Source organism: Sprattus sprattus (assembly GCF_963457725.1).
Source record: "Sprattus sprattus genome assembly, chromosome: 4".
Classification (NCBI taxonomy): Eukaryota; Metazoa; Chordata; class Actinopteri; order Clupeiformes; family Clupeidae; genus Sprattus; species Sprattus sprattus.
In genome coordinates this window covers 47,897,545-47,917,599 of record NC_137923.1, presented here as the reverse complement: position 1 = coordinate 47,917,599, position 20,055 = coordinate 47,897,545, and the positions used below count along the sequence as shown (strand labels likewise).

General features: G+C 39.3%; 1 protein-coding gene across 1 annotated transcript; it reads right to left on the bottom strand.

Annotated features, from left to right (window-relative positions):
* Positions 1-1,979: 1,979 nt before the first annotated feature.
* Positions 1,980-19,593, bottom strand: pdk4 (pyruvate dehydrogenase kinase, isozyme 4). The gene is made up of 11 exons (XM_080837394.1): positions 18,991-19,593; positions 18,487-18,628; positions 12,863-12,934; positions 10,067-10,251; positions 9,874-9,963; positions 9,518-9,595; positions 6,845-6,921; positions 6,449-6,547; positions 5,987-6,097; positions 4,977-5,090; positions 1,980-4,654 (listed from the first exon to the last, which is right to left on the bottom strand). Exons 1-11 carry the CDS (start codon positions 19,103-19,105, stop codon positions 4,511-4,513), a joined length of 1,227 nt encoding a protein of 408 aa, XP_080693520.1. The 5' UTR covers positions 19,106-19,593; the 3' UTR covers positions 1,980-4,510.
* Positions 19,594-20,055: the final 462 nt, after the last annotated feature.

The following is a 20,055-nucleotide window of genomic DNA, read 5'->3' as shown; positions in this document are numbered from 1 at the left end:
ATTTAGCTTAAATTATAGATAATATGAAGAGGTGAAAGCCATTCATTTGAAACTTGTGAGTGTTCCTGATAGGCTTACGGACTCCCGAGAACTTTCACATCAAAGGCTTCACCTCGCTAATTAAACTAATGCCTAAACCACTTGACCCTGATTGACAAGTGGCAACAGGAATAATCTGCACTCCTTAAAGGCCCAAACTGGCCCTTTACCAATGTCCACTGTCCACTGTCCAATGTAACATTTATTGGCAAAACTTTGTCATGGAATTTGATTGTATGAGAATTTCATGTCTGAGTAGGGCTTTACAGGAAGAGGAAGCAAAGCCCACAGCTATTAAACAATGGTAAATACCAAACATCCCTCCAAACTTTTTGGTGACACTGGCACCATGAGCCAAACCCATCCACCAGAAAACACCACAAGTGGACAACACCTTGGAAAGAATTTGGACGGAGAGTTCACCTTGAGTGGGAGCAGTGTGAAACTGCAAGTCAGAGCCAGCTCACAATTATGTAAAGGCTTGCAAGTGCGAGATTGATTGTGCGTCCGGGAAAGCTGACAAGCACTTGACTCAAAGAAGACTATATAAGTCAGCATACAGTGATATTGAAGTCTAAGTGGCACATGCTTTGTAAAGTGGGAAACAACAAATGGTCAGGGGATACTTCAACAGTGATCCAGTTTGATAATGATGCAGTTTCATACATTTCCATGTAACTAAAAAGTAACAATTATTTTATTAAATGAAATATACAGTGCATAATGTATTCACTAAATATAGGTAAAAGCTTATTTGGTTCTGTAATAAGACCTCTGGAAGTGTCTAGCTGTTAACAACAAGAAACTGGACTGAGAAAAGACGTTTAAGCTAGAACAGAGGCACTGTACAAAAAGGACCCAAAAAAACTGTCATGTGAACCATAGCCCTGGGAAACTCCATTTAGGGAAACAGCCATGGATTAAAAAAGGACAGGACATTGTAAGGATGAGTGACAGGTCAGCCCGTGCTCATAGGCCTTAAAATAGAGAGTTTTGTGAGGGCTGGGCTCAAGTGTCAGAGTGTGTGTGTGTGTTTTTAGGGTGGCGTGTGTGTGTGTGTGTGTGTATCTGATGTTTGCCGCACAGTGGAATGCCAGACAAATGATAGAAGGGCAGAACTGTGTGTTCATGGCCCGCTGGCCGTGGGCCAAAAATAGGTGTTGTCACGGCGCCAGGAACAGCTCTTGCTCGCTCGCAGCAAACAAGCAAGAGGTCAGGGAGCACTAACGCGGGAGTAAAAGGACCATCAACAGTAAGGGGCGTAAATTACACACTGAAAAACTCAAGTTGTGGGTTTGGCAAATGGGTACCAGCAAGTTTCTCAGATAACAATAAAAACAAGGTTTTAAGCTGAAACTCAGGCAGACTCTTTAAAAGAAAATGACTTCTTAGGGAACTCTCTGTTTCTTTGCTTAACAATTGTGTGATTCAAATCAAAACAGGCCCCAACCAGTCTGTGAGATAATATCTGTAGTCCACTGTTTTGGCTAAAGGTCAAAAAAATATTCACAAACCATTATTTCTCCTCCTGTTTTTATTGAAAGAAAACTAACTAAAATAAAATCTTCTGAACTGATTTTGCAATGGTGCTACACAGAGTAAGCCCATACAGTGATATAGTAGAGGATACGAAGCACAACGCATTACTGAGGCACCTATACTGCATATGTAGTAATCATGACAGGTTTCAGATGGCCATTAGAAATGGGCGTTTCTTTTTCCATGATTACACCATATGAAAATGATGCTATGAGGTGTGAGCACACTTTGCAGTATTGGCCACTAACGCCCACTGTCTCAATTCATATACAATGAGACAGACAAAAAGGGCCGGTCCTAAAAAAATTAAAACATGACTGGAGTGAACAGTGAGTGAATTACATCAAGGACATTTGTCTTGGTAAGTCCAATGGAGACATAAGACCAATAGACAGACTTCAAGCAGTTAAGTCTGATGATTTAATGAATTTTAATGAGAGTTCACTCAAAACCAGCATCTCTGCAGTTCCCTCGAGGGACACCGAATGAATAAGATCCATTTAGTCGATCTTTTCATTCCTTTGACCAGGTACAGTACAACCACACAGACACAGCAATCGTCGGAGTGATACAAAAATTTAAATCATCCAAGGAAAAAAAAATACCACAAGTGCAGCGAAAAATATGGCTTACCCTCTAAAACCTGAGACCATACAAAATAGAATAAGCCATTATTATTATAAATGTTATGAAAAAGGTAAAAACTAAACAATGGCAATTCAGTGTTACCATCCTCGTACTTTTTGTATTACAAAAGTACTGACTTTGCTACAAATACCTATCTGTTAGGCCAAAGGCTAAGAGCAATACAGAGTACAGGCAGAGATATTAGTCTTGAAGTCCCAAATGCGTTTTACACCACTGAACAATCTTTCATAAAAATAAATACTTAAGGCCCACACACATTCTTATGTGTGCAAATCATTTTAAGTCCCCATTGATGTAGAAAGCCTGCAACAATCAATACACGGCTGATATGTTCACACAGAATACCTGAACTTCACAAAATGACATTGTCATTATTCAAGGTCTCTCAAATTGAATAATAGATTGTAGAATGGAACAGAATAATAGAGGCAATTATTTGCGTTGCGTTGGCATGGGAGAAAATGTATTTGATTCTTATTGCTCGAAAATATTGTCAAATAAAAAAGATTGGCAAATTGTCCTTACTTGACACATCCACACCCTGAATAAGGCAGGGGAAACACATGTAGCCGGTCAAAGGGAAAACAGACAATCTTGTGGTCAAAGTTAACACATATTGACTTTGGCAACACAATTTAAGTGTTTAGCACCTGTCTTGGCTTGGCTGTACATAAATTACAACCTTTTGGCTCTTAAAGGTACAGAATGTAACGGTTTCGTTAGTTTGAAACATTAAAAAGCATGTGCTAATGTGGATATATGTTCCCATAGGCTTCACTATACCAGAACAGCCGTGGTTGTAAAGAGGGGGAGAAATGCTTCCCTATTGGATACCATAGCCATATGATAAAAAAGTTAGATTGACATCCAAAAGCCGATAATTTTAAGTGCCAAATTACTTACATATATAATGGGGTCATGGAAATACTAATGGTTGATGGATACATACGAGAGAAAAAAAATAGAAGCTTAGTGAATTTAGAGACTGGTGGAACTCCTGAATGTTCACACATTTTAACCTTACCAATCCCTTTTATATCTAGAAGTCATTGTAATATTCCCCTAAGGCTTTCAAGCTTTTACCACTGACACACGCCCATTTTGCTTGTAGTTTTTTGCTGATGATATATAGTTTGAAAACATTTAACATTTAAATAAAAAGCAGAGGCTTTAAACAAACAAACAAACAAAGAACCTGCTTTCTAACAGTTATACTATAAGCTCATCGTGAGCTGTTTGATAGTCATGCATAAATGTGAAAACTCTAGACTGGCTCTCCTCATTTTTACATGGTGTAGGTCATCTGAACTACTTGGACATTTGTCTTTTTCTATGGCGTCCCTATACAATGAGAAAGTGTCTTGAAGCACACTTTACCTATAGCACTCCCTCTCTCTTTTACTTTCTCAGAACATTTTATGACAGAGGATCTGTGTATAATGCATTTACTATTGGTTACAACTGATGTTACTGGTAACTATACGATTTGTATGTTTCCAGTGGTACGCTCTCACAGTAACTTAAGAGCTTCTTATTGTAGAATATAAAAACGTTTATGAATCCCCCAAAACTGGGCTTTTCCCACTCATGTTGGCCTTGACATTTCAGACCTAGTTTGATTTGGGGCATTTCGGATGTAACATGCATGTAGAGGCTTGGTATGGCCAATTGGCATTGGAAAAAAGACGTCAAGGTTTTTGAAATGTGACAAGCACCTCAACCATAAACACAGTGACATGACACTGACCATCCAAACATCATGAATTCACAATGTGTTTCTGCAGTACAATGATATAATTTGCTGAGCTCAGAGATAAAACAAATACATCACTGCTGTACAATTCATCGATACATCTTTGCATTGAAATGACTCTACATGTGGACCTATGTCTTGTCAGACAAAAGCAAAAGCTTATTCTTGAACTCTGTTGGCAAAATATCATAGTGTTAAAAGGAGCTGTTAGTCAAAGCTCAAGAGTTCAACAGAAATCAATGGAAACGTTAAAACAATGAAAGGACATTTGTCTCTTAAGAGATGCCCCATTAGCTGATGACTGTGACATTATACTGTCAAAACAACATTCTGCCACACCAATAATAATACATGCGTTATCCCCCTCAAAACGGGTCACACAGAAGGAACTTTACGGAGAGACAGCAATGTCCACAACACACAGCATCCAAGCCAACAGCTGGCTTAGGTCCTCGGTTGGCGGGGCGGGGGCAAACAGGAGAGAATCCATTCTGCTGTCTTCTATCATCACACACGGTTCTCTGTCCAATTTTACACGCTAAACTCATACTTCCCCAGTTTCTTGGGTTCCTTGCTGGGGATACACCAGTCATCGGCCTCTGTGGTCGTCTGGTAATGCCTGAGGGCAGACTTGTTGAAGACCGGGAGCCTTTCAATAGACTCCGAGGATAAGGCCTTGAAATCAAACACGGAGCATAATTGAATTTTTTTCAGATCAGACAAGGCTCTCTTTCTCCCTCTCAACTGCAGGTCACATGGTTTCATTAAAACCCTTATCCAAGATTAGATTCGAAATATAAGGCACGTGAATGGCACAGTTCTAAAATTAGGCAAAACCAAAAAAAAGCCACCTCAGCCTAAACCATAAAAGGGTCATACTTCTATATTTCTAAAGATTAATATTAGATTATAATAGAGACATAAAGATCATAATAGTCAAGACTATTATATATTGCTACTAAAAAGCAATATAAATATCAACATATAAAAGTGCTACCTTCAGGTAGATGACTGCTGATGTTCCATAGCCTTCCATGGAGTAAAGCTGCAGATCACCCTGGAAGTACTTGGCATACAGACGTGAAATGGGAAGACCGTAGCCGAATCCTGCCTGCAGGGTAACAGTTGAAAACATGGATGAGCTATTGGCTTACAGTGCTACAATGTTTCCCTCTGTGAGCCTGCTAATTTAGAAACCGGTTTACTTCTCTGAACTGGTTGTTAAACATTGCTAAACATCTTGTCTCCTATAAACCTAACAGTGACAGCGCTGGGGCAAACCTGCCAGACAAAAACACCATTTAATGTCTTCTTCGAAACGAACTACATGCTGCAAACCTAGTTCAAATAAGGTCAACATCAAGTGTTTCAATAGTATATTCAAAATGGCTAAAGCTTTAAACAAGAAGCTTAGCCTCTTACAGAGACGTTTTTTAATACAGAGAAAAGCTAGACTCTTTCTTACTGATGGTTGCCATAACGGCTAGCTCACACAGCATGTGTTGATTGACAGATGCTTGACAGATGATGGAGGGTGTATCTAGCGCATGGGGTTGTGTTGATAACGGCTGGCACGGCATGCATTACTGATGGATGCTTGAGGGATGATGGAGGGCGTATCTGACTTATCTAATTGTACATTACTCTGTAACTAAAAAAAAATCTAAGCAAAAAAGTAAGACAAACAGCTTTTATGTAGAAATACGACCATCTACGGAGTTTGGTCCTTCTTTTTTTCAGTGTCGCGCTCTTTGGATATTAGCATAAATGCGATTTGATTGGCTAGCGCCTGCGCTGCCTTATTTTCAAAAATGCAATTCCATTGGCTGACGCATGCATTGCCTCTCCTCAAAAAGTTGAACTTTTCTCAACTTTAGGCGCCAGCAACGCAACAACACAACAGCAACAGAACGCAACGGACCGCAATTCAGTTCAGCGATGACGTCAACCCATTCACCCCATTCAAAATGACTACAACGCCCAGTGTGAGCTAGCTGTAAGGCTTACCAAAGGAGCATTGCGAGCCGGATCGATCACCGGGCTTGGTGCGGTGGAATACATGTAGCTGAAGAGGCGCTCGATCTTCCTCAAAGGAACACCACCACCTTTGTCTGACATCTAAAACAACACATACCATATGGGGTCACCATTAAAGGTCCTCATTAGTCAAAATATATTAACACATTTATAGGAAGTGTCTCCAACAATCATATTCATTCAGTTAGAAAAAAAAATATCAATTTTATTGTTTATTAACTAAAAATGTAGTGGATGTCTGTGTGTTAAAGGGAGAAAAAAAAATATGTCTCTGAAAGTCTACATAGTCATCATGTTGGAAGTCACAATATTACTTAAAAAAATCTACATCGTTATATTATAAATGTATTTATGAAGCAAAATCACAGTAATGAACACAGCCTTCACATGAGAGGTGTTCCATTGCAGGATCAGCACAGGTGGGTAACTTACTTTTATTGTCAGGTCTTCACCACCCAGTGACACTCTGACCTTAACAGGTGGGAGAGTTAAACTGTCCTCATGTGTCTCCACTGTGGCCCTCATGGCATTCTATACAATATATATTATATATATATATTATAAAAAATATTCAGAGATTTGGTATCAATTTCACCAAGAAAACCAGAATTATGAACAGATTGAGGCCCGAAATTAGACTTCTGGGGCAAAGTGTAAGCACAATACAAATGAATAAAAAAGGCTCTATGGCGCTCTATGGCTAATACAAAAATGAAATCAGTCACCAATCATAGAGAGCGTCGTCATTCTGGTCTACACTAGCAAAATAACACTAACCGAATGTGGTTTAAGTTTAAAGATAGAACCTTTGAGAAATACACACTGTACCTTGAAGAGCTCGAAAAGCATGTGATATAGATGAGAGGGGACATAGACAATGTGCAGAGGCTGGTCAGGGGCTTTGGCTGCAACAATAAGGAAAACACAGCTTTTAAAATCAAATAAATTACTCAAATAAGATAAGAGGATAGCAGCTGCAAATCTCGTGACTTGAGTAGCTGCAGGATCTTTATTAAAGGGACATCAAGATGCCAAAAAGTACATGAAGCGTCTGAGGTAAGCTGTTTGTCTAGCAGCGATAAGCGTTTGTGCCTGCCAAGAATTTATGCATCTCTGTGCAGTTTCTATTGTCCACTCTAGTTCAAGAGAACTTCATGCCCACTTTCATGCAGACATGAAACTACAGAAATCTTCTGTTATGTACCGTTATGTTAAGTAAAGGAGAGTATCTGACAGACAGGTCTGGGGCCGTATTCACAAAGCTTTTTATCTTACCACTAAGAGTGCTCCTAACTCGCGCTAAAACATTTTACGTAGGAGTAATTTCTTAAAAGTGATTCACAACGCCTCTGAGACCTACTCATACTAAGGATAATACAAACTCCTAAGCTTAAGATAAAAGCACCGTTGCTATGGATGACGTCGATTCTCATGCACGAGTTTAGAAGGGGTGAGGACGGTGATTGGTTGTTGACAGGCTCTCTCATTAAAAACTCATTTGTGACGTCCCTCTAACAATCCCACTATATCAACTGAAAATAAGAGAATAAGCTAGGCTTCAAATTAAGTCATATTAAATAGTTATGGACAGTGCAGTTAGCAGAATGCACACGCATGATGACAAGTTTGTGCATCCAACGGGAATGACACTTTGCACGTTAAGAGAAAAAGAAAGCGATCAATATAAAATATGCCAATTGCATGTAAGATATTATATTTCCAGCCCTTGACCACTTCAAATATCAGCACATACGGCCCTTCAAGCGAAACGAACGTGAAACGTAGCCTAAAGCCTACTGGTCCCAGGACCAATAGCCACTGTCACCCCAGCGGCATCCAGCTGGTCTCAAAAACCTGCAGCAGACCGCTCTCCGTTGAAATGCACGAGTCATCGGTAGGCTACATCCAGGCCACGGTGGACGAAAACGTCCTCATCTTTTGATGGGGCAATTATTGTAATGTGTGTCACGGCACTGGACATTCCTGCGATCGCCATGGAATTTACTTTGATCTTGTGTAATTGGCGATTGTCCAAAGGCAACTGGATAAACTGTTGGATGATGTGGGGTCTTCAGTGCGTTGATAGTATGATGAATTAAACGGCTGACTGATGATTCCCAGTGTAGTCATTTGCGTTTTCCGCGAAGCCAAATAGGCTATCTTTATGTTTCCAAACATTTCACTTCGACACATCGTTGTTTAAAGGCGTCATTGCATCCTGTGCTAATTCTACGACAATATTAATACCTTCACGGTTTAAGCAATGTCTTTTATCAATTCCAAGTCGGCTACAGCCATCTTACGATTTTTTGTGAATAAGTCTTAGTGACTTAGGAGTCCTCATGAGGAGTTTTAAGCTGTCTTAGACTTAGGTGCTAATTTTAGGGATAAAATACTTTGTGAATTGCTCTTAGTAAAAAAAAATAGGAGTCCTTAATTTAAGACTGACACGCCCATTATTTTTAGGAGTTTCTCCTAAATTCGCCACTTATGAGCTACTTTTAGCCCTAAGATTCTTTGTGAATACGGCCCCTGATATTTAATGAGAACTGCCATAGGTTATACACGATGTAACAGCATAGTGCTACAACACTACAACTGTTTACTGTGTATGTATGTAACTACAGCATAGTGCAAATTTAATTTGAGGTATATATATCTTTATATATCTATAACACCTTACAGCAACTGCGCAGTAAAAAAACACAAGTGAATGACAGATTAAAACGTCATGGAACAAAGTATAGGAGGTTACTGCTTTTTATCTCATTTGCCGTTTGCAATTAGCAAGTACATATTAGGTCAACAGGTGGATGGGCAAGCCTGAGCACTGGCAATATAAGCCTGTTGTGAAACACACACCATTTAATGAGTCATTTGATTTCATAATTCTCTTTTAACTGCTTTGATGTTACGGAGAGGGTTACCAGATGCCATTAGTATTTGACAAGGTAAATTACTTCAGATATAATGGTGCAGGCCACAGCGTTCATCATTGCTAAAGTAGCACAACAAACACTGAAACTTTAAATTGGAATTATAGCCACAAACTTTAAGAACTGAGGAACGACTGACAGCTCAACTCATGCTGAAGGTAAGCAGAGCCATTTACATGCAGTTGGATAAACCAGCTTAATTGCAGGCTTCAAGCACCACGCATGGTCGGATTCCATGCCCACATGAAATGTGGCATTCTCTGACGCCCACGCCGTGTGTGTGTCTATGTGCTATGCGAAATGTGCCTCGGTCTGCATGCACGTAAGTGTGGACTTTCACAGCACACCTACATCTCCTCCACTCCACAAACACCCAGAGGATAAACACACTCCAAATGAAACCGCCCCTCTACGTACAGCTAAGGTTGATCACGTAAACAAGAGCAGGAGACAGTCAGTGTGCGATGTGTAACGGGTAATCTGTTCCGACAGCTCAAGACTCACCATGCACACAGCATACACAGAAAGACTGAACTGAAAGGTTTGACTGAGAAGAGTCTCTCACAGTTCACTTGCTTGATCTCCATTTCGGGGGAGGTCATGTAGTACTGTTCACACAGCATCTTGGACGTCTCGTAGGCATCTGGAGGTGGAGGAAGCGGAAACAAATACACTGGTGAGCTGTTCTGCTGGTGGGCTAAACCACCATCTCACAAGACCAACCTAAGTAAACACACACACACACACACACACACACACACACACACACACACACACACACACACACACACACACACACACACACACACACAGATCTCAATTGACTTCCTACTATGTATTTGAGGTATAAACACAGATCTAATTTCAGTGACTCCTGCTTTCAATCATACTGAAGTCTTTCACAACCACGTGGATCGTTACCTTTTATTACCTCCACCACATCACAGACGGGGTCAATGCTCCCTATGTGTTTAGGGTGGGCTGGATTGGCGCTTCCATCAAATATGAGGGCTGTAAACAAACAAAAAGCACATATATATTCAATCACAGTACACTAAATGAATAACTTTATATTCCTCGCATTGAGTCTCCATGATGAGGGCCGGCAACTCACAGTGCTGGTTCATTAGCATGCGGGTGGAGATACGACTCATGTAGAAGCGGTCCAGGAAGTACTGGACGTTCTGATTGGTCACTGGGTCGACGCCAAAGGCCTCCTTGTACTCCAGTACGCCCTGGGCCATGGTAGGCACCACGTTGTTGTGTCGATTCCGCACATTGACAAGTGTTTCTGTGAACCTGAGACAATGTAGACAATGTGACTATTGTGGTCCTATTATTTATTCATTACATCAGGATTAGTTGTCCACTCCACTAAATGGAGTATTTAGGGCCTTAGTATTGACATACTGATATTACTAGAAATAGGACAAAATCATATTACTCAATGTGGTACAAATCAAGCTCATCATTGTTATAAAAATGTAATATAAATGTAAATCAATATGGCTACAAATACAGTATTCCCCATTCACAAGACTCAGTACACCTATTAGCAACTGGCATTGATTGTGGAGTCAATATATACCAATACGTTTTGGGGCAATTGTTATCACTCAAAAAACAAACAAACAAACAAACAGGAAGAATTAGTGATACGAATATCTGGACAAACCATCTCCAAGCACTTTTTAACAAAGTACGAACACGTCATAGCAGGCACCAAGAAAAGTAAACTAGACCATCAAAATCCAATGCCTCCCATCCCATCACTGAGCAGAAGCTTTTAGACCAAATTGGCTGAAGCACAAAACAATAATTTGAGCCTGATGGCATTAAAAAAAAAAAAAGGTGAAATCTATTAATGGAAAGTTCCAATCTATCCATTTTCAATTATTTAATCTAGTTCTGAGTGTGTGTTATTTCCCTGATATTTCGGAATAACAGATTAATTACACCAAGTTACAAAAGTGGAGATAAATTCGAGGCATCTGCGTGAACAAAATCCTGGGGAAAGTATTTTGCAGCATTATTAACTCCCTACTCCTTAACACCGTGTCTGAAGCAAAAGCCAGAATGGATTCTTACTAAATGACTGCAATTCCCATCATATTTGAAAATCATATTCAAAATAAAAATAAACAATTTACTTTTTGTCGACTTCAAAAGAACATTTGATTACATTTGGCATTACGCCCTGATCTAGAGGGGTAAAACATAAGACATTGTAAAATGCATGTCCTCAAGAGCTAAGTGTGGCAGTAAAATCCGATCCAAATTAACCCAATATATCCCTCAGGAGTGTAGAGTGAGGCAGGGTTGCTCTTTGAACCCAACTCTATTTGACATATGATACTGAGTTGGCCGCCGTACTGGAAAAATCATCAGCACCTAGAACTAGTAACCTAGTCTTTCTTTCACCAACGGAGGAAAGACTCCAGATTCAATTAACCCTTACTGAAATGTTACCATGAACAAAATTAGATATTGATTTTTCAAAAATGATCAAGTCAACTGGGAAGATGGCACATTATTGACATTAGGACCAACCTTAGATTATGCCTACCTAGCCCTGAGAATCAATTCTAGAGGATCATTCAACATGGCAGTGAATCAATAAAAAGACAAGGCACGCAGGGCTATACGTTGGTGGAAAGAACTGCCTAGTACTACCAGAGCAGGGGCGTCCCTCTCTACCTTCAAGAAGCTTTTGAAGACCCAACTCTTCAGAGAGCACCTCCCTTCCTGCCACCTTGACTAATGCTTATCTTGCACAGCAGTTACAGTCCCGCACTTCTTTTTCTTACTATGTAATTTTTCTATTTCTTATGTAAAGTAGTATTTATTGTTACACCAGGTTTGTATTGCTCTTAGCTTGACTGTTCTCTCCCTTGTACGTCGCTTTGGACCAAAGCGTCTGCTAAATGACTAAATGCAATGTAAATGTAATGCTATAAAAAGTCAATTTTTTTTCTAAATTCCAGTTAGAATTTGACTAAAAATATTTGTGATAAAATGTTTTGATATATCAGTGATAAAACCATTTGCCTTTTATTGAAATGAAGTGTGGGGCCAACTTGCAAATAAGGAACTAGACAAATGTAGAAAACATCTAATTGAGATCTAACATGATGAGTTTTGCAAAAACATCCTAAAGATCCATCAGCGCCCTACAAACACACATGCAGGGCTGAATTAGGCCAATATCCTCGACTGATTAAATTTGGGAAACTCAGCGACCCACTCTCTTTTCATTATAAAGCCTTGCAATACTAACAGTTGAGCAAAGATAAGAACTCGCCTACCAACCTGGTCTAGTTCCACTAACACAAACTTGGCTGCCAAGAGACAAACGTCTGTGCATACAGTGCAAAAACTATTGCAACAGAGCTGCACTTCTGCAAATCATTCCAATCAATCTGTGATTGCTACTTCCCAAAATAGGAGGCAAAGGGCATTTGCTTAAATTATAGAGGAAGTTTAGGGGTTACATAAAGCTTATTTGAAATGTTGTGTATACCTAACATCTAGCTTATGGGGACAGATTTAGCTTATGGGCACATTTCCTATAACATACTATACCTACTCTCCTTAATTCTGTATCTTATGTAATGTATTGATTTCTATGTTTTGATTTGCTATTATTTGTATTAAGTGACTGTTTAGGGAATACACGCGCTCTAATTGTCAAGCAAATAAAGCACCTTTGGTGAGTGGAGGGAAAAGCTCTTAACACCCCATCTCAGTGGAGGCAAGACATAACCACAGTGTTTAGATAGCCTAATTTAAATGTAGTATTTTTTTGTGTTTTCAATTTTCACAAGGAATTCTTTTAAAGCCTTTTTTCTCTATATGGACAGTGTTCTTCACTCAGCTGAGACGAGAGGTGAGACGAAATGGCGATACTCACTTTTTCAGGACCTTTTTGTCGTCAGGATCTCTTTCTAGAAAGTCCACTAATTCCATGAGACTCGTAGCGTACCTTTGGAAAAATACAAACACAACTGTTAGTTTGTCTGAAGTTGATTTTCATCTCTTTTCCACTCTACTCTGCACTGCAAAAGCAGAAACAAAGCAGAAACATGCCTAATCGTTTGAACCTTTTGTGGATTTTTTCACAAGATATGTCAACAAAACAATTAGCACACATCAAAACAACAATACCCCTTTTTAGGGTGTGGCCATCCTGAAACCCAGCCAGTTCACAAAAATTGAAGCCCAACCTTTTAGTTGAGAGTGGATGCTGGGAGTGAGGCTTTATGACGCAGAATTACATAAATGGAGTGACTGGCATGGCAGGCCAGTCTTTGGAGAAGCAACACACAGGCAACGGATCAACGGATCAACGGATCCTATGACAGTGCTGGTATTGTTAGAGTAGAACATCAGAGGGCAACGTGGGGCAAGATAGAAATACCATGCAGATTAGTTATGGGAGGGTGGAGAAAAAAACCCTGATATTGCATCAACAATAGCATCAGTCATTTACTACTCAATTATTACTATTGTAAATGTGCATTTAGCCTATTGTCTAGATTGGTATATCCGTTGGTTTGACAATCTCATTTATGGCATTGACAACTACTCTATGTTCTCCAATCATCACAAGGTGTTTTTTTATTTATTATTTCACATAATTACAGAACAACCTACTGAAGTGTAAAAACTCACATAGCGACATATTGTCATACCTTTGTAAATGTAATCAGACAGGATTTCATAACCCATATTACAAAAATATGACATATTATATGAATACATTCGGTTTCTAGGGGATATATGGGCAGAACTTGGCTAACTATGAAAGCTGGAATCTGTCCTTGTTTTAGCACCTGGATTGGGTACTGATCCTCAGACATCACCCACTCCATTCCAACTCTCATAATGTGTTTTTTTTTCAGTGATGATTTGGAATATGGAACACATTAAGAAAGGCAAGAAATACTTTTTTATTTAGGCGCCTGTAAATTTTTGTATTACTTTAAGAAACCTGGAAAAGTAATTTTAAACTCTGCTGCCTTTCATAGCTCATCATAGCTGCCAAGCTTAAGTTGGGCGTACAGTATAAAATCCAGCTACCGCTTTCTTGATCATTACCACCGTCCTTTCAAAGCCATGCTCAATCAGCTATAAAACCAAAATCTGGGAATAAGCTCATAATTGACATATGTATCTTGGTAAAACTAAATAAAAGATGTTGTATAAACGCCTCAAATTATGTCCACCTCTCCTCCTTTAACAAAAACCACCCTCCATCATCTGTGCTGCAAGAATGAATAAATCACAAAAACAACAAATAATAATAAATGTTTTTTACACTTGGACTAATCAAGACATTTCCGTTTACCAGCTGAGATCTTAAGTGTCTGTCTGTTGTCAGCCACAGGGCTGGTACTGTAGCGGTTGAAATCTAATTTGAAGATATGAGGCAAGAGCTAGTTGAGTGCAGTTATTTAACACTGCCTGACCTGACCTTGGCACCCAGAAAAGAAGCAGGTCATGCAAGGCTAGTTATGTCAGGGCGGGTTGTGTAAGGTTAAAACTTTCCTGGATTGTGTATTTAACTCCAACAAAGACACCACTTTGGTTTCTTTGCCATACTGGTAAACTATGAAGACTATGCTTCAAGGACCTGTAAAACTTGTGAAGATACACTGCAATATTTGCTAGCTCTCTCTCTCTCAAAAAAAAAAAGATCCGAAGGAAGACTTACTTCAAGGTTAAATATATTTAAAGGTTGATTGAAACAGAAGTAATTGCCAAACATAAATCAACATAGATGTAAAATCAACTCAGTCAGCACTTGAGTTTAAGTTACAACTGATGACCTTATAATGGTTCTGAAATGTTTGTCGCACCAGCGCGTCTCAAGAGAAAGAGATAATGTCAAGTGCTTCAATGCTATATATATCCGAATAGAGTCTGATAGGAGGGCAAGACTGGTAGGCAAATATTATAAACTTTAGAAGGGAGGTGCTTTCACTTTGACCCTCCAGACAATGAATCAGAGTTCAAAGGTTAAACTGTGCAGAGCTGTCCTGCATGTTGACAAGGTATTCACCTTGCCCTGCTAGAACAACAGAGAGATTCCTTTTTGTCACTCTGAAGGCTAAAATGCTGTGAATAACAACACACGCTTGAATGTAAGAAAGCTCAAACTTCTGACCTAGGCCTACATCTCTACCAAACCACACTGCTGTCTGACCTAAACTCGTAAAAATACTGTAATTTTCTTGTTTCTCTTTTTCATTGTGGCGAGCAGGACGCTAGGCTATATGCCAAGTATGAAGGCCACCAGGTCATTAAGTTTAAGAAGTGGTTTAGTTTGTGACATGATGACATGGTGATCCAATGCTTTAGATAAGCGAAAACATTCCCAACGAACAGTTTGATGCTGTAGCCCAGATAGTGGGTTTAATATTAATTAAAGCCAGATTTTTTCGCATTTGTGTAAGACAACCTTCACTGACAGAGATCTGGCAGCATTCTATATGCGGAATCTGTGTGTGTCCTCTGTTTGTCACAGGTGTGTAACATTCCATACAGTGTTTAAATAGCACTGAAATAGTAATATAATCATTCTCATTAATGATCAGTAATTAACTAGAAAATGCATTTCCTGAAGGAAATACCAGTGCATGAAATGCAAAGGTTAAGAAAGGAAGAAGAAAAGAAAGAAGAGTGAAAGAAGGAAAGAAGAGTGGAAGAAGGAAAGACAAAAGGAAAGAAGAGTGAAGAAAGAAGAGAAGAGTGGAAGAAGGAAAGAAGAAAGGAAAGAAGAGTGAAAGAAGGAAAGAAGAAAAGAAAGAAGAGTGAAGAAAGGAAAGAAGAGTGGAAGAAGGAAAGAAGAAAAGAAAGAAGAGTGAAATAATGAAAGAAGAAAGGAAAGAAGAGTGAAGGAAGGAAAGAAGAGTGGAAGAAGGAAATAAGAAAAGAAAGAAGAGTGAAAGAAGGAAAGAAGAAAGGAAAGAAGAGTGTAAGAAGGAAAGAAGAGTGAAGAAAGGAAAGAAAAGTGGAAGAAGGAAAGAAGAGTGGATGAAGGAAAAAAGAAAGGCAAGAAGAGTGGAAGAAGGAAAGAAGAAAGGATAGAAGAGTGAAGAAAGGAGAGAAGAGAGGATGAAGGAAAGAAGAGTGAAAGAAGGAAAGAAGAAAAGAAAGAAGAGTGAAGAAAGGAAAGAAGAGTGGAAGAAGAAAAGAAAGAAGAGTGAAGAAAGGAAAGAAGAGTGAAAGAAGGAAATAATAGTTGAAGAAGGAAAGAAGAAAAGGAAAGAAGAGTGAAAGAAGGAAAGAAGAAAGGAGAGTGAAGAAAGGAAAGAAAAGTGAAAGAAGGAAAGAAGAGTGGAAGAAGGAAAGATGAGTGGAAGAAGGAAAGAAGAGTGAAAGAGAAAAAGAGAGTGAAAATATGGAAAAAAGGAGATAAAAATGGAGTGAAGAAGAGAGATTGAGTGTGAGAGAAAGTAGACTGAGAGGGATAGAGAGAAAGATGGAGAGATGGAGAGAAAAAAAGTAGAGAATGGAAGGTGTCTTAATGTTCCTAGTTACAGTTAAATTGAGAGGGACAGAGAAGAGGTTCCTTTGATTTGGCGCAGCTGTCAGTGAAGCACAGGTGCAAGCCAGTTTAAAGACCCTATTATGATGTCATAATGGCCCAATGTAAGTCAATGGGAAAATTTCGATTCGTTTTTATTTAATATCTTAAAAAGTATAAAGTTTAGAAAAGTGAAAAATACATAGCATAAGTGTCCTTTACAAGACCTACGCGACAAAGTTTGAATGAAGTTTCTACGTTAAGCGGTTCGGGCTGAATTAATCGCAGAAAAAGGTAAGAAGAACTAGAAAATGCATTTCCTGAAGGAAATACCAGTGCATGAAATGCAAAAGTTAGGAAAGGGAGAAGAAAAGAAAGAAGAGTGAAAGAAGGAAAGAAGAAAGGAAAGAAGAGTGGAAAAAGGAAAGAAGAGTGAAGAAAGGAGAGAAGAGAGGAAGAAGGAAAGAAGAGTGAAAGAAGGAAAGAAGAAAAGAAAGAAGAGTGAGGAAAGGAAAGAAGAGTGAAAGAAGGAAATCATAGTTGAAGAAGGAAAGAAGAAAGGAGAGTGAAGAAAGGAAAGAAGGAAAGAAGAGTGGAAGAAGGAAAGAAGAGTGAACAAGAGTGAAAGAGAAAAAGAGAGTGAAAATATTGAAAAAAGGAGATAAAAATGGAGTGAAGAAGAGAGATTGAGTGTGAGAGAAAGTAGACTCAGAGGGATAGAGAGAAAGATGGAGAGATGGAGAGAGAAAAAAGTAGAGAATGGAAGGTGTCTTAATGTTCCTAGTTACAGTTAAATTGAGAGGGACAGAGAAAAGGTTCCTTGGATTTGGCGCAGGTGTCAGTGGAGCACAGGTGCAAGCCAGTTTAAAGACCCTATTATGATGTCATAATGGCCCAATGTAAGTCAATGGGAAAATTTAGATTCGTTTTTATTTAATATCTTAAAAAGTATAAAGTTTAGAAAAGTGAAAAATACATAGCATAAGTGTCCTTTACAAGACCTACGCGACCAAGTTTGAATGAAGTTTCTACGTTAAACGGTTCGGGCTGAATTAATCGCAGAAAAAGGTAAGAAGAATAAGAAGAAGAAGAAGAAGAAAATGCCTAGGAATAACAATACAGGGCATTTCATGCACTGTAATAATAATAAGAAGAAAATGCCTAGGAATAACAATACAGGGCATTTCATGCACTGTAATAAGAAAGGAAAGAAGAGTGGAAGAAGGAAAGAAGAGTGAACAAGAGTGGCTCTGGATGAAGAGATAAAGAGAGAGTGAAAATATTGAAAAAAGGAGATAAAATGGAGTGAAGAAGAGAGATCGAGTGTGAGAGAAAGTTGACTGAGAGAGAAAGATGGAGAGATGGAGAAAAAAAAATAGAGAATGGATGGTGTCTTAATGTTCCTAGTTACAGTTAAATTGAGAGGGACAGAGAGAGAAGAGGTTCCTTGGATTTGGCACAGGTGTCAGTAAAGCACAGGTGCAAGCCAGTTTAAAGACCCTATTATGATGTCATAAGGGCCCAATGTAAGTCAATGGGAGAAATTTATATTCGTTTTTCTTTAATATCTTAAAAAGTATAAAGTTTAGAAAAGTGAAAAATACATAGCATAAGTGTCGTTTACAAGACCTACGCGACAAAGTTTTAATGAAGTTTCTACGTTAAGCGGTTCGGGCTGAATTAATCGCAGAAAAAGGTAACAAGAATAAGAAGAAGAAGAAGAAGAAGAAGAAGAAGAAGAAGAAGAAGAACAAGCCTAGGAATACCAATACAGGGCATTTCATGCACTGTAATAATCAATAAACCATTACTTAACAGCCATAAACACTGGGTATGGTTGCTGGGAATCTGAGCTTGATCATTGAAATTATATCCTGCGGGACAGGTTGGAGTGAAAATGCACTTGAGACCTGGGTAACTGGAAGCAATTCTCCACATTCCATATGGCAAAGAGAACATAGCGTACTGGAATGGCTTGACAGAGAAAAATGGTGGTCAACACATACCAGCTGTGGAGCATTTGTAATGATGGGGTGCGAAGGAGCTTGTCCGGGAGAAAGTCTATCTCTTTCATGATATTTGCGAGTCTAACAGGAAGCTCCTGGCGTAAAAACACAAAGGAGGTCTTCTCGCAAGCGTTGGCAGAACCTGCAAGGTACAGAACGCACAGTGACTCTCGGTAAACAATGCTACAATGTAGGCCTTCAGAGCTACCCAGAGGACGCTGTTGTCTATATGTATGACCAGGTCCAAGGACAAGGGTATCCTCATTGACATAAGATATGTGGCTTGTCATGTCACTTTCAAGTAGTGCGTGCTAATATTTTTGCAGAAATGTGCGATGATCACAGGCTAAAAAGAGAGAATGGTGGCCACGTATGGCATGCGTAGGCTACATGACAGGTTACCTATATGTCACAGAGTTAAGGTATAAAAAGAAATATCATGGCGTATCAATAAGACTAGACTATCTAATGACACATGCTGCTCTAAGTAAGTTTTAAACTTACCGAAGTCGAGGAACTGCTTCATCGATAACGGTGAAGGTGAAAACTTGGAAAAGCGGTCCACTTGTTTTGGTATGTTAGACTTAGCGCCATTCAGCAAAAGTTGGGCAAACTTCATGTTGACTTTTCGTTACTTTAACGTCAACTTCCAAATAACCTTGAATCTGTTGACAGCTATATCTTCGGGGGGTGCAATAACAAGCCACAATGATAATCCGTGATCAACGCTTTTGCAAGGGCAAAAAGAACATCGCGTTAGAAGAAGTCTTCATCTGACAATCGACATCACCTAACAACAATTAGCCTATATTCTCATGAAGCACTGTTATGTCCCGTCCATTGACCAGATCACTTCCTCCCCTGGTCCTCTGTTGTTTTTCTTCTGGAGTCCAGCGGGACATTCGCTTCGACCAGTTGACCTACACAGAGCGAAATTACTGGGAGGAAGGTGTTAAGCCCTGCGCCGACTGTAGCGTACACGGAGACTTGAAAATGTCTGAAGAAGCTCTGGTCTGATTAAAATCTTCCAAGGGTAGTGTCAGCGCCCAAATACTTCAGTATGTTCAGTATGCTGCCGATACACTATAGCCCACACAACCTATAATATCAAAATGTCTGTTAGTGTTATGTGCACATGCGCAGAACGAATGTAGAGCACAGGTCGTGGAGGAGGGTCTCGGAAGTGTAGCTACAGTGGAACAAAAACCACAAACTCAACAACACAACAAACATTTTTAGGTCGCACTTGATTTTTCTCCTTTAAATGCTTTCTGTTGGTTGCGATAACAAATAAACATATGGAAGAGACATAGATAGACTACAATTTGATTTGAAGGACAATAACTGATAACAACACAGGTTAACACAGGCTTCTGAACTGTAGATGACTGACAGGTGTTTTGATCCACAGGGGTTACCTACTGAACTCACAGTGACAGTGATGATTCAGTCTGCACCAAACAGTGTACTCTTGTAACTTGCTTCCCTCTACAGGTCACCTTTAAAAATGCACCTTATGTTCTTTTTCTATGTCTCCAATGGTTTCATCCCAACTAAAAGTCTCCCCTA